Genomic DNA, 25,837 nt, shown 5'->3' on the forward strand with positions numbered 1-25,837 from the left:
CTTGCACAATCCGTGTTCAAACTGGAAGGTACTTGTGTAATATATAGCTATGTATTGAATACAAATGTCAACAGCAACTGGAGGCCTAAAGCCACATATTATAGATTTTAGGAAACTAAAATGGGACTTCCAATTTTACCGCCTAGACCCGAAGACAGGAATGATCACCTCTAACTATATTAACTCGGCACCATTAATAATCTGCGATTTGACCTACTCACAAAGCTGCTGTACACTGCTAACAAATGCCACCACCTGGTGTTTTAATTTGTGTACTACAGGTCCTGCTCTTCTCTGACCGGGTTTATCGTATTTTCTTTGGGCAATCTGTTTTACTTTTATGGGTTTGCAGTGTCCGTCCTTTCTCGCCCAAAGCTATTATGGCTTAGCTCCTTAAAGACACCTTCATTCCTGAAATATTTTCATCTGGTCTGATCTGCACAGGCAACTCTAAGCACTTGCTTTCCATATCTAAAGGTGAGACTCATTGAAGTTGAGAAAGTTTAATGAGGGAACAACTCTTGAAATTGGGTGTTTTCAAGCTAAGGTCAAAAAAAAAAAAAAAAAAAAAAGATGCTAGTATGGGAATAGTGTTGTGCTTCAGAGATTCCTCAAAACGTGTCCAAGTGCAATGTGAAGAGAAGCAATCTCTTTACTCCCAAATGTATCATCCTGCTCTCCAAACACAGTTGACCTTTCTGGTAGCATTCTGATTGTGTATGTCCAAACAAGTATACATGGTTTTTATCAGATTCTAAAAATTCCAGATGCTTCAAAAATGCTATAGTGGTCTTGCTTAGAATTATTAGATTCAATTTTAAAATTCATCCTAGGTAAACAAGGTGCAGAGATCCTGGGAAACTAGCATGTTAGAATAAACACTTGCTCATCAATTCAAATATTTATTGAGCACCTATACATGCAAGGCACTGTGAGACAGCTGAGACCAATGAGTGCAGTTGGAAACAAAATGGATTTCAAGTCAATGCTTCCAAGGCCGCTTTCCCATTGGTGGTGGTGGTGGTGGGGAAGTCCATTTTATAAGTTTACAGTGACAGAATTTAATAGTTTAGGATGTCTCAAAATTTCCACCTTGTTTGGTTTAGCCTCCTAACCCATATCTTCGTAGCTGTCATTTAACACCATCTCTGTAAAGCAGTTTAAAATATGTTAAAATTATAGCTTTAAAAATTGTACATATGAAAATAATTTTATTTCCAAGATTTTAGCTCACTTTCATCATTAACAGGCAATAATTCTACCTACCTTAGCTTCACTATGAAGCTCTGGCTAGCCTGAAACTATGTAGACCAGGCCACCTTTGAACTTACCTGCCTCTGTTCTTCCCAATGCAGGAATTAAAGGCATAGTATCAAGTCTTTTTTTCCTTGAGACAGGGTCTAACTATGTGGTTCTGGTTAGTTTTTTTTTTTTTTTTTTTTTTTTTTTTTTTTTTGCGGCAGGGGGAGGGGGGGGTGTACACATATTACCATGGTACAAGTTAGGTTTTTTTTTTTTCCCCCCTACTATACGGTTTCTGGGGATTGAACTTTGGTCATCAGTGTTGACAAGCACCTTTACAAGTCATCTTACCAACCCGAGCTTTAATTTTCTATGTACTAAAGTCATTGATTAATGAGTTAATTTCTATGTACATGCAGGTGCATCTGCACTTGTATGTGGGTATGGAGACTAGAGGACCACTTCTAGTGAATTCTAATGAATGTCACCAAGTTGTTGGGACAGGTCTCTTGTTGGCCTGAGCTAACCCATCAGGCTAGACTGGCTGGCCAGAGAATACCAAGAATCCTCCCTGTCTGCTCCTTTCCAGAGCTGAGATCACACAGCTGGCACGTTTTCATAGGTTCTAAGAATTCAACTTCAGTCATCACACTTGGGAGGAAGGACTTTTAATTAGCAATGATACATTAAGTTATTAAAGGACCCTTAAAAGTGCTTTCTTCAAAAGCAACAATTCTGTGCAAATAATTCTGATCCTTTAAGTACCAGTGATTCTCCATGAAATAAGGATATAAACTTAAGTTCCTGAAAACAAGCTGCCTACACTGGCCATGGCTTAATTCTATTAGAGACAAGCGGTATTGCTACTTTGCAGACTTGTCTTCAAGATGCACTGATCACACAATTCCACTAGAAATAACTGGTAGGGGGTGGATATGGGGGACTTTTGGGATAGCATTGGAAATGTAAATGAAAATACCCAATTAAAAAAAAAAGAAATAACTGGTACAGTCAGGAAAAATGTATGGAATTTTATATAAAAAAAAAATAAAGATGTGCATATGCCTTCAATCCCTGCAGGCAGAGGGAGGTGGATCTTGGTGAGTTCAAGGCCAGTTTGGTCTCCATAGAATTCCAGGCCATAGGTTGCATAGTGAGACCATCTCAAAAAACAAACAAGTAAATGGATGTATAGATGTCTACTGTCTTCTCTGTTCAAAACATTTTCAAAACTGTAAAAAAGGCCTACTATCAATTTTATCCACAATTCTGGGGGAACAAAAACTTTTATCATAAACGTATACAAAGTAAACACTTTTTATGAAGATATACAACTAGCTAAACTTGATCTGTCAACTCCCTTAAGTCAAGACAGTTCAATGTTTAAGACTCCCATAAGAACACTCTGTTAAGTATGAAACCCCTTAACATCTTGTCTTAAGAACACCAATGAAGCTGTCAAGATGGCTCAAGCAAGTTAAAGCATTTGCTGTGAATGCTTGACAATGTGAGTTGGATCCCTGGCAGGAGAGAAGGAACTCCACAAAGTTGTCCTTTGAGCTCCACGTGCACAACAAGGCACACACAGCCAATACATACACACAAATTAGAAAAGAACACCTATTGTCTCCAGACATAAGACTGTGTTTCTGTCCTGTTATTCCCCAAGGCAGCAGATAAAGACATTGATACAGTGGTATTATGAAACTATTCTCACCATGGAACAGCAAATATTTGCCATCAAATTGTACATAATCTTGAAGTTCCAATTAAGACATGCTACAAGGACTAGAATACCAAAGGTCTTCCCAAATGACAGATCAAAAGCTTTCCAGTCAAGAAGCTTCAGAAAAGATCCCTTCAATGGAATCCTCTCTCAAATATGTCTGAGGGCATAAAGAATTCTCCAACCAGGCGCAAACCTCCCAACACCAAATTCTGCTTTAATTAGTGTGACTGGTTTATTTCAGGTTCACATGTCTTGCCTTTCAACTGCCAAACTTCTGTTATTTCTAAAAAAAATAATCACTTTCAAAAGCAGAAATGAAAGATATATATTTAATATATAAAAGAAAATGCTAAATCTGACATAATTATATTCTTAAAAACATTCCATGTATTTACAGGTGTAAAAAGGCGAGTTATTGGTCTACTGAGGTCATGCTTCTCAGTCAGGGTGGGAGCTTTTTCCAGGTTCCTCAATGTTTTCACTTAAATTCACTTTTCATAATCATACATGTAATTTTAATAGATCAGTTTTTCCTAATGAAAGGCTAAAGGGTAGGAGTTTAGGGAGAGTTTTTATTTTTGTCAAGACTACATGATTGTTCTAAAGACTAAACCCTCCTCAAATTCGGCCTAATAGCTCCTAAATCTGTCTTAAGAACAATGTATCTTGGGAGTTTGTAATGACATCTGCAGCTTTCCCTGAACCAAATCTCATCTCTATCTTTGTACATCTTTCATTAACACAGGCAAGTATCTTCCAATAAAGAATCAACCCTGACCTGTTTTTTTCTATGCTTTTTCAAATTAAAGAAAGAAAGAAAGAAAGAAAGAAAGAAAGAAAGAAAGAAAGAAAGAAAGAAAGAAAAGGAAGGAAAAGAAGCTACAATGGTCCTTTGTTTCCTGAGGATTAGTCACTCCCTTGTTTTGTTTCTTGTCTGACTCTCAAAACCCAAAAGGGCTCTGGGAAGCCAGAAGAAAACACGGGAAAGAAACAGGCAATAAGACCACTGGAAACTGCTATACCTGGGCTAAAGAACTAGCGTCTCTGAGGACAGCTGTCAGCGAGGGCGACGGGTGCTGCACTCCTTGGCTAAGGCATTGGATAAAGTCAGTTGGGTAAAGGACAGAAAGGACAAAGGAGAAGCTGAGGAATACTGTTTTTACTTTATCAGCTTTTGTAGTAAACAGGAAAGGTTAAGTGCTGATGACCTGTCTAGAGCAAGCAGCACAAAACCAATGAAAGATTTACTACCACTGCCATTTTGCAGTGTAAGTTTTTCATCATTTCAATCTAGTGATTATCAGAGTTAATCTAAAAAGGAAATCAAACATAGAAGTAATTCACTGGCTAGATTCATTCCAAAGTTGGTCTCACAACCTAGGTCACAAGATACAGAGTGGGACTTAAGATAAAGACGCAGTAGTGTAAAAGAAATACAATCACCCAGGCACAGCCCAGGCACCGGAAGCACTTGTGTTAAAGTGTTTTTACAACACAAGCAAATCCTGTCATTGAAGACAGAACGGGTTACATTCCAAAATATAATTATTTAAGAAAGGCAAATGCAGCAGCTACATCTCAGTCTATACATTTTCAGAACAGTGATTCTTGCCTCACGAGTTCCCGAGAGACCCCTCAAATGCACCATGATTATTTACAAACTAGATAGGAAACATTTCTATACTCAATACAAATCTCTTCTAGGTCGAAAACTTCATCCTTTGAGAAATCTATGAAAACAACTATACAAAAATATAAATATCTTCATCTTTACAGGTTGTCAGTCCTTCATACCCTGACAGCCAATGAGTGAAAAAGCTCTACAGATCATTGATGCCATGATAGCAGATAAAAAATATACTTTGTGACTCAAATACTGCCTTACTTCCCTGGTAAAGATTGCTCACTCTGACTCGCCTTTTCTTTACATCCTGTGCAGGTGACAGTGAACAAAACCTTCAAGCACCTAGAGGCTGGTTTCATTTGGGAAATACCCAGCCCCACAAATTTTTATTTTGGCTACGGTCTCTGGTTAGGGGAGAAACTGCTTTTCATTTTAGCTGTTTCTTGAGTGACATGATTTGGGAAAGGGAAGGGCTGCCTCTATGTCTACTTCCAAAAAACAATGAGTAGAAATCTCTGGTATTATGAATGAATCTTTGTGATACCCCAAGAAATAAGGGAGAAGTATCTCTTTTTTAGTCTCTGAAAATAAGTATGTTAATTGTAAAAGTAAAAAGTATATTCCTACTTTACCAGAAAGCTTAAGTTTTTAATTATGACTGAAAGGGTAAGGGAAGAGCTATTCTGGATATGAAACAGTCTGCTGAATGACAAAATCCCTTCACTTTGGTATTCCATAATATTCATCCTATCTACTGTAACATTCTCTCTTCCTACTCCCCTGGCCCCCACAATTGTGTGTGTGTGTCCGTCCCCTTGATAGCCCAGGGTAGACACAAACTTGCAATCCTTCTGCTTTAGTCTTCTAAGTGCTGGAGTTACAAGTGTGCACTACCATGCCCTACTATTGAAATAGTAACTAAAAGGCTTTTTTTTCATACAACGGTATCATAATTCTCAGATTTTAGAGCCAACAACTATGACTTATACTTTAGTCTGTAGTAATTCCAAGTCTCAAGCATTTTCTCAGGGGAAAAAATAAGGTAGTTGATGGAGCCAGAATCTTGTTATGAATTCCTTGGGCAAGAGGGAATCACACCTTCTTAGAGAAGATGAGGGGACCCAGCACCACAAGTGAGGTAACACATTTTTAACATGATCAGAATTTCAAACACCAGGACCAGCACCCTACACCTCCTTTCTCCATTAATATTCACACATAATTAAGTCAAGGATAATAGTTCCATAATACAAACAAACAGATGCCTACAGAGAAAGGAGGTGAAATTCATTTCCCCTCACAGCCTGGCTTTTGCATGAGGATGAACAAGCTCATTTCCCTGATGAACTTAATGGAGCTCCAGAGTTGCCCAATTTAGGTACAACAGGTGCCAATGTAGGCATCACCTTGCTCCCCCGGCCTTCCTGGTCACTTCCTGTTAAATTCATTTTGTGTCCAATTGACCCAACTTTGGCAGCTATAGGTGCCAAGGCAGGCATCACCTTGAGACTCTGACCATCGGCATCACTGGGGGGATTAGCTACTTTTAAACCTAATGGGGCCAACTTTGGCATAGGCCTCCACAAAGTATCTGTGTTGCTGTTCTCCGGGCCAGTCTTCATGTGTAAGATGGGAGGTGAAGATACACTTTCAGGCTCTGCAGGGAAACCAGAAGTACTCTGCCCTCCATCACTAGATTTCCTATGGGAAACAAGAGAATCCTTTATCTCAGGGTCAATAACAATCTTAAGGACATCTGGCTCAGAGGCTGTGTCCCCAAGCTGTTTTTCATTCTCAGAAAAGTCATCATCTTCCAAGTGCAAGAGGAGGGGGCTGACGGATTCACTCTCCTCTTGGACATCAGGCAACTCTTTCACGCCTGTTCCCAAGTGTCCAACTTGGAAAGCTGATCTGTTCCCAGGAGCAAGTTTACTGATAAAAGCTCGCTGAGCATCTCCTGGGAATTCTGTATCCATAGAACCTGACAGTTCAGCCAGACCAGAGTCATCATTTAGTTGTTGATTAAGAAAAGCAATTTCATTGAGCAGTGAAGTCAGCGTCTCATCAGTGTCATCCTCATCTTCCATGTTAGTCAGCAGCTCACTGGGGTGGAGGGCTGCTTCCTCAATAGCCGAGGCTACTTTCCTCAGTTCCATCTCTATGCTTGAGTCCTTCAGATCTTTCATCTTTAATTTATGAAACTGAGACTCCTTTGACTTTAGTCTCTCTCCTCTCAACTCACACTCCTTCCATTTATACCGATGCCCTCTCACATCACCAGACATATTTTTAGGTATAAATTCCTGTGCTGCCTGCATAGTGGAAACATCAGCTACATGTGGAAACCCAGAATCTTTATTTGCCAAAAGCACTTGTGTTGGACCCAGTGCCATTCTGCTATCTCGATGGTTTCCTCTGGAAGAGATTCTCTCTGTATCTTTTAAGGAGCTGGCTTCACTCCCAGCAATGTCTCTCAGGTGGTCAAGTGGCTTGCCATCAGGAACTTCATGACGGTATTTGTTGCCACTCATACCTCCCAAATCTTCCTCTGCAGCCAATGATGTCACATTGACAATTCGTGGCATCATAAATAAGTCATCGTTCTCTGAAAATCAAAAATTAAAGAGAGAGTTCATTAGATGCAGTAATGAAAATCTCTTTTTCTCTCTCTCCTTCCCAGTCTATCTTAGTCCACTTTTGTCAGAATAACAGCTGAGGGGTTGGGAATATAGCTCAGTGGTAGAGCACTTGCCTGCAAGCGCAAGGCCCTGGGTTTGGTCCTCAGCTCTGAAAAAAAAAGAAAAAGAAAAAGAAAAGGAAAAAAGACAAAATAACAGAATAACAGCTGAAACAGCAATAAGTCAAGTAAAATCTAGTCAAGACACTTAGGTATTTCATTATTAGCAATAGTTCCACTTAATTACATTTTTAGAAAATCTCCACAAAATAACTTTTCTTTTTTTGGACTGGGAGAGCAGTGGAGGAGACTGAACCCAGGAACTTGCCTATACAAAGTACAAGCAAGTACATTACCAGCCCTAGGATTGGACAGAATCAGGATCTTCCTATGGAGACCATGGTTAGCCTCCAACTCACAAAATTCTTGTCTTGTGTTTCATAAGCACTGTGATTATGGGCACAGGCCACCATCAAAAAACCAACTTGCTAAGCTACTTCTTGTCCTGAGGCAGAAACACATCTTGATTTTGTTTACCCAATTACCTGCTAGTTAGAAGGGGAAATGGAACTCTAGGATCAATACAGTAAGACCAAACAAAAACAACAAACATAAACAAAAAAGGTTGCAATGTCAACAACAAAAAACAAACAAAAAAAAACAACCACGAGACTACCTACCCCTCCTACCTTAACACAGATTTAGATGCCTAGAACCCAAACCACCAAAATAATACTTTAGCAAAAAGAAATGGTTCTCAAAACAATGCACTGGATTGGTAACATGGGAGTGCCTCCATTTCAAATACAACCCAAAACAATGATCAACACCAAGAACTTAAATATTGACCATTCTACATCATCATTTCACTTGGACACCATTTTAATTCTTCCCCTGCTTAGAAATGTCACTAGAGTTAACAAAACAGTTTCCAATTCCAGGTTAACCACCAATCAAACCAAGCTAGGAGGACTATTTCTTTCTTTTTTCTTTTCTTTTTTCCAAGGCAGGGTTTGTCTGTGTAGCCCTGGCTGTCCTTGAACTCAGAAATACACCTGCTTCTGCCTCCCAAGCGCTAGGATTAAAGGCATGTGCCACCACTGGCCAGCTAGAAGGACCATTTCTTAACAAGGCAAATGCCAAAAGAACAGCTCTAGGTAACTACAGATCAGATTTAAAGACGTCCTCTATCAATGGACCATTCTTTACCAACCATAGTATATACTTACGAACCATAGAATACCACCACATACCTGACTGAGCCATAGTACTGCTTGCAACTTGAGGCTTCAGACCACCTTCTAAGAGAGCAGGAGAAACTGCTACCACTGGTCCTGAGAATAAGGGGCCTTTTAGGGTAAGCAACTGCCCTTGTGGAGTCATCACCAGGTTGGCAGAGGAGTGCGGAGTGTCAGAAGGAGAGGCATTTTCTGCAAAGAAAGTGAAAAATTAGTAAAACAAATGTCCAGTTAATGTCAGTGTACTCTAAAGAGAGGCTGACTTAAAAGGTATAATGTAAGTTTACATGAGGGCATACACTATTCACAGGCTTTCTATCTTATACACTCCTAACAAAGTCCTTCACGTTTCTAGACCACAGTTTCTTTCCACTTGTGAATTCAAGTTATTTATTTTATTTTGTAATGTTAAAACTAATTCTTGTTTTAGAATCTACCTGAACTGATAAGTCAGATTTTTCTGGTCCATACACTGAGCTGTCTGAAGAATAAAAAAGAACACACCTAAGACATGAGTTTACCAAGTAACATTAAGTCAGTGTAGCTACTTCCAAAAACAAGGTAAGAAACAACTTAAACCAATTAGCTTTGTTCCTTAATAAAGACAATGAAAAATGGACTAGTTCAAAGAAATTAAACTTTTTAAAAGAAACAACAGTCTCATTGTGTTTCATAGATCGAACTCAATTCTGAGCCTTAAGCAATTTGCCTGTCTTAACCTTCCACCGTAAGTTAAAAAAGTTCCAATTCATTTTTTAACCCATAATAGATTCAAAAAAATGAAGGATTCACATATAGTAGCAGTTATGTACTTACTAAAAACATGTTACAAGTAGACTTCTATCAGAAGTAGGATTTATACAATAGAATACTAAGCTCTTAGGAGTTATTTATTGTATAAAGCCAAACGTTGAAAAGTACTATTTAAAGTTATTGTTCTTAAAAATCATCCCAATTCACTTAATTAGAACTACAGCCAAGAGAAGATGTTCCACTAAAATAAATTTAAGTCCACTAAAATAAATTGATTTTTATCTACCAAAAAAAAAAAGCCCCTCCTACCTGTAGCCTGGTCTCTTTTTCTGGAAAGAATCAAAGGTTTCCCCCTCCTGTTATTCATGAGCATCTGTCCAAGATCTACAGGTGATGCAGAAGATCCCTCCAGCTGTGTGCCAATTCTGGGAGACACACCAAACTCATCTGACCCCAGCTTCTTTTTCCTTTTTTGTGCTTCTAGTGCTTGTTGTTTTGCATAAATATACTCTAGCTTCTTCAGGACCACTTCTTCTGTCTTCCCTGAAGGTAAATAGGCAGTAAAGCATCACTCTCTGCATTATACCATATAACAATGAGAAATAGCCGCTATCTAATTGATTTAACTATATTCTCTAGAACTCTGAGAGGCAAATGTGATTATTACGATTCCGAAAACGATGTGCTCAGTCAAGAGTTACCCTGGTGCAAGCCTGAGATGCCAATCCTTAACCTCCACAGACTCTGAAAGGCTTGGAGTCCGTACTAATGCTGGCACTGTGCTCTCTCTTTCCCAGAGACGCTTAAAGAGCTTACCTGAAAGAGACGATACCTTCCGTATTAAAATACTTCGTTTTCGACTCAGGAGATTTTTTTGTCCTATCAATTTATCTGCCTGGTCTGTTAGTCCTTGAATTTCACTGAATGCCTAGGATAAAAATAGTAATATCAATGGAGCATTCACCTGTACTCCAAAAAGTACAGGGGCCTACACAATTTCTTTAATGAAAGTATTTTAAGGTAGTATTTTAGAGAACATTATAAAACAACTAATCATATTTCAGAAATTGAATAATACATTGAGCCACTGATTCTGGTGCTGGGAAAGAACCTCAGGGCCTTGTGCATGCAAAGCAAGTGTTCTGTCTCTGGGCTATATCCCCAACCCAACAGTATTTGTTAAATTGTTTTCTAGCTTATATTTTTATGGAATGTAAAAAATGATTATTTCCAAAGATGAGTGCTAAACAGCTTTTCCACTACTACAAGGAAAAATACAAAATACTCATGCTCTATTTAACTTTTAATCAAATTTAAAAATGTTTACAAAACCTGTTTATTTCAATAGCAAAATATGAATGCTAGATGTATATTCCCCCAGCTTCTACTTAAAAGTAATGAAATGATGTTACCTTTGATGGCCTAGCCTATGTGCAGAGTTAAAATTAAAACTTCTACTAAGCTGAGTAGTTTATTTTCTATTTAAATATCTGAGGACAGAGATGGTATACCTGTGGTATAAATAAAATCAATAAAATCTTTTTTTAACAACAACAACAACAAAAAAGGTATGTTAAGGATTATGAATATAGTTATTTGTTAGTAAAGTCCTTGCCTCACATGCATGAAACCTTGTGTTCCATCTCTACTGAAAGGAAAAAAAAAAAGATGTGTGCGTGCTAAATGATTTTTATGCTATGCATTTTACAACATGATTAACTGTTCTAAACACTTTGAGGAATAATAGCACACAGACTTAGTCAAACTTTTCCTTTTTTCTTGACTTGATTTCTCACTGCCCCGAAGCTCACCAAGTAGGCTAAGCTGGCTGGCCAGTGAGGCTCTAGGATCTAGCTAGTCAAAGCTGGAATTAAAAGCATGTGCCACCACACCAACCTTGTGTGTGTGTGTGATTTTGTTCTTCTATTTATATGTCCATGTGTGTATCTATCACGTATGTGGCTGTGCGGTCAGAGAACAGAAGAGGGTGTTGGTCTCCTTGGAGTTACAAGGGGTTGTGAGATGCCCCACAAGGGTACTGGGAATGAAACTGGGTCCTCTAGTAGAATACCAAGTGCTTATAACCACTGAGCCGTCTTTCTAGCCCCACCCAGCATTTCTTTTTTAAATGTAGACTCATTTTATGAAACTTATTTCTTCATGCTTGCAAGGTAAGCACTTTGTAAACTGAGCCATCCTCCCAGTCCTCAGCTTCTAACTTAAGAACTTAAATGTTTGGGGATAGGGAGATGGCTCACTCGGTAACAACAGCAGCACTTACAAGCATGAGGGCCCGAGTTTGAATCCGCAGCACTCAGGTAAAAAGCTGAGTATGGTTGCACAACCTATAACACTAGCATTGGAATAAGGCAGACAGATCCCAAGAGCTGGATGGCTACCCAGCCTAGCCATAAAGGCAAGGTGCCAGTTTCATGAGAGACCCTGGGTCAAAGTAATAAAAAAGAAAACGCCCAACATCCCCCTAATTCCTGCATACACACTCATGGGAACATGTACCCACAGGCTCATGTGCTTCCTTGAACACCAGCACCAGCACCACCTCTCTCTCTCCTGTTCTTAACAATCAACATAAAGTTATTTTCACTTAATGATTTTCCCCTGAATATTTACTGCTTACTTACAGCCCTGTTTGTGATGCTGCGTCACTCTATAGCTCAAGCTGCCTACAACTCATGGCAATCTTCCAGTTCAGCCTCTCAGGTGCTGGCATAACAGGTATAAGCTGCCATGACCAGCCACTACCCTTTACTCACCTGTTAAATACAAGTAACTCTGTTTCCACTTCCCTCATATGACAATGAATTTCCTTTCTTATAGTATCTTTAAATTTCTCTTAATTGAACTTATGTCTGTGTATGTGATTCCCACAATACTTACCCGATTAAGAATGAGACTTTTGGAAACTTTGGAAGAATGAAGTAATCCTAATGTAATCTTCAATTTTTCAAAAAGATCTCTCATTTCACCACGCCGCCGCCGCTCATTGGCAGTGTGTGTCCGTCGGTAATATGCAAAAGCTTCTGTTTCTTTGTGTGGTTTATCACTCCAACAATCATCTTTCAATTTTGAAGAAATTAATGAAATCTGTCCAAAAAGAATATTTCCTCAGCATCTTCCTCCATCCCAAATCATAGTTTGAAATCAGATACACCTTGTCTGGACTTTTATCAAGGCTTCTGAATGGCTCATCTTCCCAGTCTATCTTTCCTTATTTCAACAATACCAACAGTATAAATTCTAATATATACTATATACTAATATATACTATATATAATATATACTAATATCATATTTCTTTCCAGTTCGAATGAGGGACCATCTGGAGCTTCAGGAAGGAAAGATCTGGAATAGCTTTTAAAATCTAATTTATCGTTAAAATGAGTTTTCAGGACATAACAACAACAACAAAAATCCACAGTCTTTTGTTTTTCTTTTTAAAAAAAAAGGTCTCTATTTTTTAAATTTTCATTCTTTACATACATTACATTCTGACTACAGTTTCCCCTGCTCTCACCCTTCCCTCATACCTCCTTCTCCCCTAGATCCACTCCTCCTCAGTTTCCCTTTAAAAAACAAAACAAAACAAAACAGGCTTCCCAAGGGTATCAACTAAACATGTCATAACAAGTTAGAAAAAGAGTAGGCGCAAACCCTTTTAACAAGGCTGGACAGGACAAAGCAGTAGGAGGAAGAGGGTCCTAAGAGCACACACAGAGCCAGACAACTCCCCACTCCATTGTTAAGGAGTCCCACAAGAACACCAGTCTATGTACCATATGCAATATATGTGCAGGTGACCTAGCTCACACCCAAACAGGATCAATGACTGTTCCTTCAGTCTCTGTGAGTCCCTGTGAACCATGATCAGTTGAAAAAAATCACAATCTTGATTGTTAGAAAAAAAAATATTTTTTTTTTTTCTGTTTTTTTGAGACAGGATTTCTGTTTTACAGTCCTGGCTATCCTAGAACTCACTTTGTATATACCAGGCTGGCCTCAAACTCACAGAGATCTGATTGCCTCTACCTCCTAAGTATTGGGATTAAAGGTGTGCACTACCACTGGTGACAGAAATAAAAACATTTTAAGACTAGACAAATAGCTCAGTGGACAGAGGGCTGCTGTGCATTCACAAAGACCCGAGTCTTCAGCATCCATATAAAACCTGAGCAGGAGTATGCCTCTATACCTCCAGCATTGGAAAATGTGGACAGGCAGAGTTAGGAGGCTTACAGGCCAGTCAGCCAGCCAAGCTCCAATACTAAGTTCCATGTTTAGTGAGATAGCCTATCTCAAATGACATTTGATATCCACCCATGGTCCCGAAATCTGGTAAGCACAAGCGCCTGACAACAACCTCCCACCCCCCAACATACAAAATTTTAATATGGGTAAGACCTTTCAATTTTGGGAAAAAGATCAACCGCCATTCTCTTCTAAATAAACTTTCTCCCCAACCCTTTTTTAAAAAAAAGACTTATTTGTGCAGGTGGTAGTGGTGAGGCCAAGCATGACACTGTACATGTGGGAGTCAGCTCTCTCCTCCCACCATGTTAAACTCAGATTATCAAGTTTAAAGCTAAGCCATCTCACCAGCTCCTTTAGCCAGGAGGGTTTGGAAATACAGGAAAACATGTATTTTGGCAAACAGTTAGAAGCCAAAAAAAAAAAAAAAAAAAAAGCCAAAAAAAAAAAAAAAAGTTACAAGTGAATGACATTGAAATAGAAGATTTAGTGGATACAGGACCTATCATTTCACAAAAATCTTGTGTTGCCGTGACCTTTCCTTACATTGTATGAAGGTGTGTCCCTGATGATTGCTGTATCTGGCAGAGAGCTAAGTGCTGGCAGGATTTTGGTATTGTCATTTCTATGTATCATGTATTTCTATGTATCATGGAATTCCCCTGCATTTGTTATAAAAAAAGAAATTGGCAAAATGGAGAATGTTAACAGATTTGACATCTGTGAAAGAAACTGACCAAATAGTAATGGGAAGTATGCTAGAAGCCTCAAAATTGGATTAAAACAAAACAAAACCCACCATGTTAACAATATAGATTTAAAGAAAACATTTTTCTTTCACTTGGCAACAAGCTAAGGAAATGATAAAAAAAAAAGTCCTACTTGTTCTTTGTATAAACAAACTTCATTATCTTCTGGAAGTAAGCCTAAAGTCAACGGATATGTCTCACTGTGTACAATTTGGAAAACTCAAATTTATACACCTTACCACTGATACATACTCAGGGATTCAATGGGCAACTTCTTTTAGTTCTAAAAAAGTTGATTCTGTAATTACACATTTACTGGAAGTAATGGTTATTACAGAGATACCTGTACAAATTAAGACTGACAATGTTCCCGTATCTGTCTCAAGTAAGATGAAGCAATTCTTTGCAGATAATGTAAAGCACATGACAAGTATACTACACAATCCTAGGACAAACAGCTGTAGACAGACCTAACTGTACCTTAAAGGCAATGCTTATAAAATAGAAAGAATAAAGACCCCCTAGGATATACTAAATAGTGCTCCATTAACCTTAAATTTTCTGAACTTTAATGAGAAAGGAACAACAGCAGCTAAGACAATGAATTATAGGAAAAAAAACTGTTAAATTAAATCAGCCTAAATACTATAAGGATGTGTTAACATCAGAATGGAAGTCAATAAAATGTTCTGTGTTAAAGATGCAGATTTGTTTATATTTCTACAGGAAGTGAGAGCTGTGGATACCATCAAAACTAGTAAAGCTCAGAGTTGTGCAGGGAAGGCTTTCTGAAACCTTGCCACTGACCCAAAAAGAGCAAAGAGGAGATCCTGACCAGATACTGCCTTCCCCTGCCAGCTAGAGAAGCCTGGGCAAGAAATATTCAGCACCTAACCACTGACAGGCCTATGAGCAAGACTTTGGTCTCCTGTAATACAGAGCCATCCATAGTGCAGAGCAACAGGCCTATGAGCAGGACTTTAAGACAGATTATACTGAATACTGCATTTTATATGCCCAAGTCAGGTTCGCAGAGCTGGGGGTAGAAATTAAGAGAATTCATGGAGGAACTCCAGAACACAAGACGCTAGAAGGTAAGACAGTCCAGGAATATAAAAGGTGCAGGAAACTGTACCCAATTTAAAGGAAAGAGAATCATTGTTGTTAGGTGCCATCTAGGTCTCAGTTGTGGATGTGCTGAGAGAGCAACAGAAAGACATCAGACACCTGAGAACCCTGGGAAAGACATTGGGAAAAGTGGAGATGCAAACAAAAAAAAAATAATAAAATAATAATAATCACAATAGTAGCATGGCTACAGAAAGCACCCAGGGCAGCTTCAAAACTATATAATTAATAGCTAAACAAATGAGGATCCCCAGTTGCTAGTCAACTGGCTCTTTAAGAATTCTTAGCTGTTAGAACTGTTTTGACACTTCAATGTTGGTTGCTTTTTGGATTTCTGGGAATAGGACAGGATATAAAATAGCCAGCTGATCCTAAGAAGGCAGGGTGGGAGTGGGGTAGGGTTAGGGCTACCAGAATGAAAGCAAAGGCAGTTGGTGGCAGAAGACATCGTTAGGAGACAGTTGAGGCAGGAAAAGCTGAGCTGAAGAGATAGGCTAGAATAGTTGTTATAGTTTGGAGCTGCTGGTATTGGGAAAACTGGGAGAAGGGATTGTTTAAGCTGACCTTTAGGGAACTGAGGGAGGAATGGTTAGGAGAAATTTAAAGGGGCTGGGAGGACTGTCAGAGAGTTAAGAAAACTGGTTACTATTTTAAAATAGATAGATCTTTTTACATGTTCGTTTCCATGTGCGCTTGTGTACCCGAGTGTAGGTGCCAGCAGAGGCCAGAATTATCAGACCCCCATGGAGCTGGAGTTACAGGTGGTTGTAAGCCTGTCATGAATGCTGGGAACCAAACTTGGGTCTTGTGGAAACAGTACATGCTACTAACCACTGAGGCAACTCCCCAGCCCTAAAATACATTTCCAAAAAAGTTGTTACTGACATGTATACAGGTGTAAACATATGCCAATTATGCCAACCTTTTTAATAAACTGAAAATATGGCCAGCACCTCTAGCAGGGTCCTCTGAAACGATGTGTTATTTGTGTGTGGCTTCATCTGATCCTTTCTTTTTTTATTTTTGGTTTTTCGAGACAGGGTTTCTGTGTAGCCCTGGCTGTCCTTGAACTCAGAAATCCGCCTGCCTTTGCCTCCCGAGTGCTGGGATTAAAGGTGTGCTCCACCACGCCCGACTTTCATCTGACTCTTAATAATATAAGCTTATTTATGCTGTTGCCAATGATCTTGAGGGACTTCTGAGATCACAAGAGGATTCTCTTACTTTACTCTGTGTATCTCAGCACTCTATCTAATTGTGGTTTAACTCTCATTTTTCTGCTGATCCTTGAGCACCATGAATATAACACAACTTGTCTATTTGCTTTATAAAAATTATCAATTCTTCTTTCTTGCTCAGTTTTGAAAATCTGATTGAATCTTCCATATTATACTCTTGGGTTATAAATATCTTAATTTTTAAGCTTACTACTATTATTTTAACCTTAAGTATATTTTGCTTTCAAATGAACAAATTTTCATAAACTGAATCTATTTTAACTCTTCCAAGAGGACTAAAATTAAGGAAAAAAAAAAAAAAAAACCAACCACACGCACACATACTCTCAAAACCAAGTAGTATATTTGTAAAGAGAGGACAAATAAAGTGATCTAAACAAAAGCCCTTAATAAACTAGTAAATAGATCTTATTTTTTAAGCATAAAATAAATGTCACCAATTTTATTAAATAATTTCATTAGATACATTCTAAATACCTTTCGACTCTTTTCAGAAGCTTTTTCATCTGCAGAGATATGGCTATGACACCTAGATTTAAAAATAAAAGTAGTTTTAATATATTACTGAAATTCAATATCAGATCAATTTCATTTCACAAGTTATGAAACTACATCATCCCAAACTACAGTTTCTTTTCTCCAAGGTATACTAGATGGCCATAATTTATTAAACAGTACACTTTTTTTTTTTTCTTCGAGACAGGGTTTCTCTGTGTAGCCCTGGCTGTCCTGGAACTCACTCTGTAGACCAGGCTGGCCTTGAACTCAGAAATCCACCTGCCTCTGCCTCCCGAGTGCTGGGATTAAAGGTGTGCGCCACCACGCCCGGCTAAACAGTACACTTTACCTGTAGTGTTCAAATAGTTACTAAAATTAAAATTTTATTCATTCATTCATTCATTCATTCATTCATTCATTCATTCATAGGCAGGGCGTCATTGTGAAAGCATGGCTGTTCTGGCCTCAAACTCAGATCTGCCTGTTTCTGCCTTTAAATTTAATTTCTGCTCTTTTATAGTTTGTATAGTTATTCTTGGCTCTTTTATTATCCTAACCTAATAATATGGTGTATCCACTTACTGAATTTTCCCATGTCTCTCAATATAATTTTCTTCAAGCTCTGCAGTTTGCTAGCTATATTTATATGAGAAATTTATACATGGTTATAATCATTTCAAAAGTATCAATCACTATGTAGCCCTGGCTGGCCTGGAACTAGTTAATGATCCTCTTGCTTTAACCTCTCCAGTCCTGGGATTACAATTATGAGCCACCAGGGCAGCCCCAAACCAATTTTAGATATGAGAAATTTTAGACATATCAAAATTCACTGCATGAATCACAATGTCAGAATAGTATACACACTCAGTGATTTCTTTTTAAGCATTTATAGCCTATATTATTCCCTAAAAGAAAGGAAAAGTTATTTTTAAAATTACATTTTTCTTTGTTGCTGTTTAGGAACTTGGGTTTAAAACACAGGACTTTCCATCTGTCTGCAATACTACTGAACTTAGTAAATATAACTAAATTTTAAGGGATTTAAACTCTCTCACCTTAATAGGTAACTGAAGGAGCCTGTAAACAGCTCTGGAGTGAAGATAGTCACTTAGGAAACTGTCTCAGGAATCAAGACAAAAGAAGCTGCCTTCTTCCTTCTTGTCTCTCTCGAATGCCAATTCCTAATCCCTACAGAGCTTCCTAACACAGAGGTAAGAAAACACACCAAAGCACACACCTGCGTCTTATCAGTGGAACAGATAGAATTTCATACTTGTACCTCACCTGTTCAGCTAGGACAATAACTACATTCATAATCTTAATGCTTTTTAACTGAAATATAAAGGAACTACATTATGTTGAATAGTCAGATCTTGTTAGCTATTATGGGCAACATGTATACTATTTCATCATATACTCTAAATGGGGAACATTATAAACTTGTTCAAAGAAATTATAAACTTGTCCGAGGTTATTTAAACTATCAAAACTAGCATTTAATTTTATTTATTATTTTAGACAGAGTCTCACTACATAGCTCTAGTTGGCCTAGAACTTACTATATAGGCTAACACAAGTGTCATCACTCTCTAAAAGCTTGTTGCCCATATTTATATACTACTTGTTAGCAAAGGCCAAAGCAAGTAAATTCCTATTTCAAAGCCTCATCTATGCTACCTAGGAGAAAAGAAAAACAGAAAACAAATCAACAATTCCTAAAGAAATAATGGAAGTGGGTCTGTTACCCAGAGCTTTTAAACAAAGTGTTCGGTTTTGTTCTGCTTCTGAACCCCAAGGTAAATCTGACTTACTGCTGTTTGAAGGACTGTGTGTGAGTCGCTGTGGTCTTCTTGTAGGTAAAGTCAATCTCCTCTGAAAGCTCTTCTATTGTCTCAACATCCACCTGCTCATCATCCTCCAGACAGTCTACATAGTTACTCTGAAATAGATCATTAGGACAGTAAACAATGTATCGGGAGACACACATACCTAAACTTTTCAATCACATGCTCCCTATTAAACCAACTAGTTCCAAATAGTGATCTACCCTGGGTACTAATAATGCTGTTTGTTAATCATACAAAGAAATTAAGTCAGAAAGACAACATGATTAGAATTAACATCAATAACTACATTAAGCCATAAATATATATTAAACAGGTACCATTAACCTTAGGCTGGACAAAGATTTTTTAGGCAGGCTACATTTGATGCTTGGATGTTTTATCTAGAAGACAACATTCAAGTATGATGCCTTAAGGTTTAAAAAAAAACTTGATCATACATGCTGAGGCCCTGGGTTCAATACCAAGCTCTAATGCATCAAAACCCACAAAACATTCTGTTTTAAAAGGACTTAATAACTATTATTTAATCAAATGCCTATAAATCAATACACATTAATATAAGACAAACACAGAAATGGGATACAACTCCGCAGAATAAAAGCTTTTGAAGAATTTCAGTTTTCAAAAGTAATCAAGTGTAGTTCCTTACAATACCATAACAGAAGTAACTGAGTAAACACTAAGCACTGGTAAATTCTTAGAAATTCACTGAATACTTTCAAAGGTGCAAGTGTGATTTGGGATAAACAGATATTTCCAAGTCCATCTTTAAAAGTAATGTTCATTATGCCAGAAACTAAAAGAAACACGTTATCTTTATATATATATTTGCATTGTACTTTAGAGGCAAATAAAAGAGATATCCCAATCACCTAAAACTCTCATGTTTATGATTTTAGATAAACCAACCCCAAATTAAAGGCTCCATAAGGCTAATAGACACTAAACACAAGCTCTCATTTATGGTGCCCTCTTTACCTTAAGCATAAGTTAAGCAATGACAAGGTATATTATAATTAACCCTAAGGAACAAAAATGAATAGACTCTAAAGTTACTAATGTAGGTTTGATTTAGAATACTCGATCTAAAAGGTGTATGCCTACTTCATGATCTATGACACGGGGTATGTTATGTATTCCAAGACAGCTCAAACCTGCAATCCTCCTGCCTCTACCTCCTCACTGATTATAGGCCTGTGCCCTACACCTATCTATTGCATGATCTTAACTGCAGACTTTATAAATTGTATCCAATAATCTCAAGAGAAGACAAATTAGTCATTCACAAATTTCCTCATATAATTCAAAGTCTAGCAGTAAGTGTAAAGATAATTTTTGCGTGAGACATGCATGTAAACATGATACAGAATTTATATTTTAGAAATCATTCATATGGGCTGGTGAGATGGCTCAGTGGGTAAGAGCACCCGACTGCTCTTCTGAAGGTCCAGAGTTCAAATCCCAGCAACCACATGGTGGCTCACAACCATCCGTGATGAGATCTGACTCCCTCTTCTGGAGTGTCTGAAGACAGCTACAGTGTACTTACATATAATAAATAAATAAATCTTTAAAAAAAAAAAAGAAATCATTCATATAACAATTTGTATTTTTTTAGAAGTCAAATTAGTATATCCAAGCAGGAGCCCCCGTAAGATTAATGCATTCCATAGGCTCTGCAAAAGCAGTTTCACTGATCATTAAAGTCCTCATTAGTCTTAAAGTTGGACTGTTTTGTCTTTGTTTTTTCATTTGTTTACTCAGACTGACTACAAAAAAAGAGACTGTAAAAGTACAGTAAGTTGTGAAATACAATCATACAAACTCCATATTCTTAGCTTTATCTCTCTGAAAAGGATTAGCCTACAGTATAAGGCAAATGCATATATAAATTAGATGTTAGAACTGTATCCTTACTTGTAAGTAAAACACTTGAGGCACAGGTATAATACAAGGTTAAAATTTTTCAGAGGGTTTTTTGAGGGAATTGTTTTTGAGAAAGGTTCTCAATGTTGATCAGGCAAGTCTCAAATTCAAAAGATCTGACAGGATTAAAGGTGTGCACCACCAAGCTCAGCTATTTTAAACTACTACCTTTTTGTTGTAATTGATAAAGCAGTCAGGAAATAGCAGCTGATATAAGAGCTAAACATATCTTAAGAGAGATTCTAGAATATAATTGGTACAAAGGCTTCTACCATTTGTCCCTGAAGAGAGTTGCTCCCTGAAGCAGCTGTCTATGAGCTGTTTTATATAGGATCCTATGCTAGTGGTCAGGAACCCAGAGCCCACCACCTATTTTGTAATTTTACTGGAATAAAATTACATTCTTCCCCATTCTAAAATAAATAAAATTTATTTATTTATAAATAAAATAAAAACCCCATTCTTTCACTCACATGTTTGTGGTTGCTTCCACACTACCACAGCAATGGAATCATTTAACCTGCAATGTGTAAAATGTTTACTATCTGGCCCCTTTATAGAAAAAATAATGTAATCTAACTCTTGCCCTATATCATGTCTGGCCCTCACTTACTTAATTCAGTTAATAGTCCTGTAAATAGGAAGCCTATCAAGAAAAATCTCAACAAAAACCATAAAACTATAAAGGTTACATTGTAAAAAACAATGCTTTAAGTATAGAATATAGAAAAAATATAGAATTTTTAGTTCCAACACAATACTGAAAGATACAAAGCAACTTTCAGGTAAAATTAAACAAAAATATTAGGTGGAATTTTGCATTTTTTCCCAAGAAGAAAAATTTCCCTCTAAATGCAGACAAACTCTTTCTCCTCTACTTTTAAAAGAATATTTTCAGTGTTTAAGTGTATCAGGTAAGTGTCAATCACATCACAGACAATGTGACAGAAACCACTATGATCAAATGATTGTAGGTATCCTTAAAAATTCAACTTAGTAGGCACTTTACAGCATCTATATTCCAAAGGATGAAACCTTTAAAGAGTAATGAGTAAGACACAAAGTGTTTCCTTAAACATTAGTCATTTAATAATGATCTAAACCTAGGCACCCAAGTGAATACATTAGGTTTTAGTGATTCTCTAGAAAAGCTAGCTCTAATCATTTAAATCCACAAGGTTTCAGTCAACAACAAAAAACGGGCTCACCACCTTTTCTACATCAACCTCCTCGCTCTGGTAGCCAGAGACAACATCCACAATCTCATCAAGAGAATCATCAGTTTTCTCATTCTCATCCTCCTCATCCTCCTCTTCCAGATCCAACACTGTGAAGTCAGCAGCTCTGCTTCTCCCATCCTTTGTCTGTTGCTTTGGTTTCATCTGTTCTCTTGGGAGCAGTAAATGACCCTGAAAACGGCTGCTCCCTCTTCTTCCTTTTGTAGCTCTCCTAGGGATAATAGAGAAGGCCGCAGAACTAGAAATGCCACTCCAAGAACCATCCTCAGTTTTTAAAACTCCACCACTCTCAATAGCTCCACTTTTTCCAAGTAATTCAGAGATATCCTGTTCAGAATTTTCTTGACATGGCTTCATTTCTGTAAAGAACTGAACGTTTGCCTCTTTGTTAAAGTTCTGTGAAATTCCAATGTACTTCTGAGTTAAGGGGCCCTTTAGGTGTTTTCTCCATCTCTCTCTAAGACTGTCCTTCCCCAGAGAATCTTCACAATCCTTCTTGGCCTCTGCCTGTGAGTTAGATTGCTGTTCCTTAACTTGGTTCCCTGATAACTCAAATTTACTGTCCTCCTTAGAAAGGACTAGAAAGCCATCTGGGTTCTCTGGACTGTCTGATCCCTCCTGCGGTTCAACCTTCACCTTAACACACTTTTGAGGCCGTATACTTCTGATGCTTTGGAGTGCCATATCGATGTTTTTAGAGCCAGCTCTAACTTCTGGAACAGTTTGTTTTTCTTTTGGCCTGCTCTGATTCTTGTTCCCAGAGTCCTCATCACCATCTTTGTCTTCATCTGTGTGAGACCCAGTGCTATAAGAGTATCCATAAGGTCTGGCATCTTCCCTAAGGGTTTCCTCATCCAAAAGATCACCCCCATCATCCAATGAATTATTCAAGGTGTTTTCTGAGGCAGTAATTCCTGAGTTTTGCTTCATTATATTAGCCTTAGAGTCTAGAGCTTTATCTTTTGATGGTAGAACTTTCTTAGTTTCCTCCTCTCTTCTGATTGTTTCATCTTTCTGGTCTGTATTCTGAGATTCCTTTTTTATTTGAAGGGAAGCAACATGCTGAAGAACAGAGCTGGGGATAGGCTTTTGTCCTGGGAGCTGCAACAAGGCAAAACTACCTGACTGCAGAGGAATGAGGCTAGCAGTGCCTACAGGCTGTCCTCCAGTGCTGGGTGTTATTTTGCTTTCAGAGCCTGTTTTACTTGCAAGGTTTTGAGTTTCAGGAGGAGAGATCCTCAGAGTCAGTGTACCAGCCTGAGAGACAAAACTAGATCCAGAGGAAAGCAATGAAGGTGCCTGAGAAATGACATTTACTGTTGGAGAAGACCCAACAGCCTGAATTACAGGACTCATGACAGAGAAGGCAGAGGATGAAGCAGAAGATGATGGAGTCTCTGAAGATTTGCAAGGAGCTGGTAGTCGGATTCCCACCATAGATCCTGGAAAGAAAAAGAAAGAGCTTAAATCACCACTGCTCATACCATCAAGTCTTTTCAAGGTATGTCTCCCACTTTAGGAGACAGAAAAAAAAAAAAAATTCTGGCATACCAAACACATCACATAGTCAAGTGATTTAACAACAAAATTCATCAGAAAGATCTCTAACTTTATACCTGGGTTCCGAAATACCACAGGCTGTAAGCTGGGCTGGGTATTAGAGCCTCGAATCTGATGTAAAGGTAGGAGTTGGACGATCTGTCCATTGGGGTGCCTGAATAGGTTCATTCCACTTGGACCCCTAACAGGTTGCAAGACCATCCGCTGTCCCTGAAGCTGTGGGTTTTGGATTGGTCTAAGCGTAGGAGAACCCTGCTGCACTGGAATCAACAGCAATCGAGGTCCAGTACGTTTCACGTTGTTAGGAGAGATCTGTGGGGTAGTCACTGGAATTTGAGGGGCATTTTCTGGAAAACAGAAAAATGAGAAGCAACTATAAGAATTTATCTTTAAAAGTACATGGGTAAAAATAATATTACATAAGACCTAATAATGCTGCAAGTAACGTCTTACTTGAATTATAAAGTTAGTGAAACACTTTCCCTTTATAGTATACTATTCATAGCTAAGAATAATCTATAATTTGTTTTATTTTTGGAGACAAGATCTCTTTATAGAGCCCTAACTGTCCTAGAACTCGCTATGGAAAACAGGTTGGCTTCAAACTGAAAAGAAAATGCCTTGGCTCATCATCATTGTCATCACATTTGCCAATGGTGATCCACACTTTTAATCCCAGAATATGGGAGGCAAGATGGGCAAATCTATGAGTTTAGAGGCCAGTCTGGTCTACAAAGCAACTTTTAGCATAGCCAGGCCTATACAGAGAAACCCTGTCTCAACAAACAAACAAATCACAATACATTTATTTGTGTGTATTATCTTATATATATATGAATCAAAGGACAACTTGTAGGAGACATTTCTCTTCTTCTTCCATGTGGGTTCTAGGTATAGAAGTCAAGTCATAAGGCTTAGAGGTACGTACCTTCACCTACTGCGGTATCTTGCCTGCCAAAGAATAATGTATTTTAAACCTGAGTAATTGCCCAGACATTGTAGAACTTTAGATTCAGAATGGTTTAAAAGGAAAATCATTAATTTTTCAAGACGTACATTCAAAACATGCGTCTATCTAATGAAAAGCAGAGGCAGAACTCTAAAGCTGAGTTTACATTCAAGTTCAAGAAATTATGATAAACTCTCTCCTTTACAATGAGTCCTATGATTTTGTTTCACATATTTACTTCACAAAGATAGTATTAGGAATAAATATCATGAAGTGTATGCTAGTGCTCTTTGGTTTTTAAATAACAAATAAATAGAGTTTAACTTGAGGCTGCAAAGATGTTTCAGTCGTTAAGAGCACTGGCTTTACAGGACCCGGGTTCAATTCCCAAGACCTTACAACTGGCTATAACTCTAGCTCCAGGAAGTATGATGCTTTGTTCTGGCTTCTGTAGGCATTGCATACATGTGGCACACAGACAGACATCCAAACAAAATACCCATACACATAAAATTAACACAAATCTTTTTAAAAATTACAAAGAAAAGTTTAAGCATTTGTGGAAATAATCTCAAAACAAACAAAAAACTCCTAGTTCAATGGTATGAAACCAAGAAATACCAAAGAAATAGAGAAATAAAGCCTAGTTAGAAAGAAACAAAAAAGGTTTTTAAAAAAAGGTAAAAAATTAATTCAGAAAATGTGAATTAAAAGACACTTCAAGCTGGATGGTGGTTGAGCCAGAGACAGGATGATGTAAATTTGAGGCCAGCCTGGTCTACAGAGCAAGTTCCAGGGCAGGCAGGGCTACACAGAAAAAAACCCTGTCTTGAAAAACAATAATAACAACAAAGACATTTCAGAGCTATTTGGAAATACAAGATGAGAAGAGAATATTTTAGTGTTAGTTTTAGAGTAAAGAAATAGGTATAATACTCATAGTAAGTACAGACAAAATTGATCTAATTAGTACACTTATCTGATATTAGCAATAAAATGTTTGCCAATTTATTACCTGTGAAAATAATACTACACAATTTGAATAAAAATATGCATCTGGGGGCTGGAGAGATGGTCCAGAAATTGCTGCTTTTGTAGAAGACAGGAGTTCCTGGATGCCATGTTGGGAAGTTCAAAAAAATTGCCTGCAATTCCAAATCCAGGGACTCTAA

General features: G+C 37.9%; 1 protein-coding gene across 9 annotated transcripts in view; it reads right to left on the reverse strand.

The window, feature by feature from the left end:
• Positions 1 to 889: 889 nt before the first annotated feature.
• The window catches only part of Mga (MAX dimerization protein MGA), a 94,602-nt gene continuing 69,654 nt past the window's right edge, over positions 890 to 25,837 (reverse strand). For all 9 annotated transcript variants that reach the window (XM_029470410.2, XM_029470396.2, XM_029470403.2 and 6 more), the window contains 9 exons: positions 23,773 to 24,063; positions 22,130 to 23,598; positions 18,957 to 19,084; positions 17,122 to 17,173; positions 12,162 to 12,368; positions 10,080 to 10,191; positions 9,573 to 9,806; positions 8,526 to 8,702; positions 890 to 7,200 (listed from right to left, as the gene is read on the reverse strand). In XM_029470410.2, coding sequence (XP_029326270.1) covers positions 5,927 to 7,200; positions 8,526 to 8,702; positions 9,573 to 9,806; positions 10,080 to 10,191; positions 12,162 to 12,368; positions 17,122 to 17,173; positions 18,957 to 19,084; positions 22,130 to 23,598; positions 23,773 to 24,063 — 3,944 coding nt within the window. In that variant the 3' untranslated portion in view covers positions 890 to 5,926. The remainder of the gene's footprint in view (positions 7,201 to 8,525; positions 8,703 to 9,572; positions 9,807 to 10,079; positions 10,192 to 12,161; positions 12,369 to 17,121; positions 17,174 to 18,956; positions 19,085 to 22,129; positions 23,599 to 23,772; positions 24,064 to 25,837) is intronic.

The sequence above is a fragment of the Mus caroli genome, unplaced genomic scaffold (assembly GCF_978045245.1).
Source record: "Mus caroli unplaced genomic scaffold, Mus_caroli_1 scaffold_2, whole genome shotgun sequence".
NCBI lineage: Eukaryota > Metazoa > Chordata > Mammalia > Rodentia > Muridae > Mus > Mus caroli.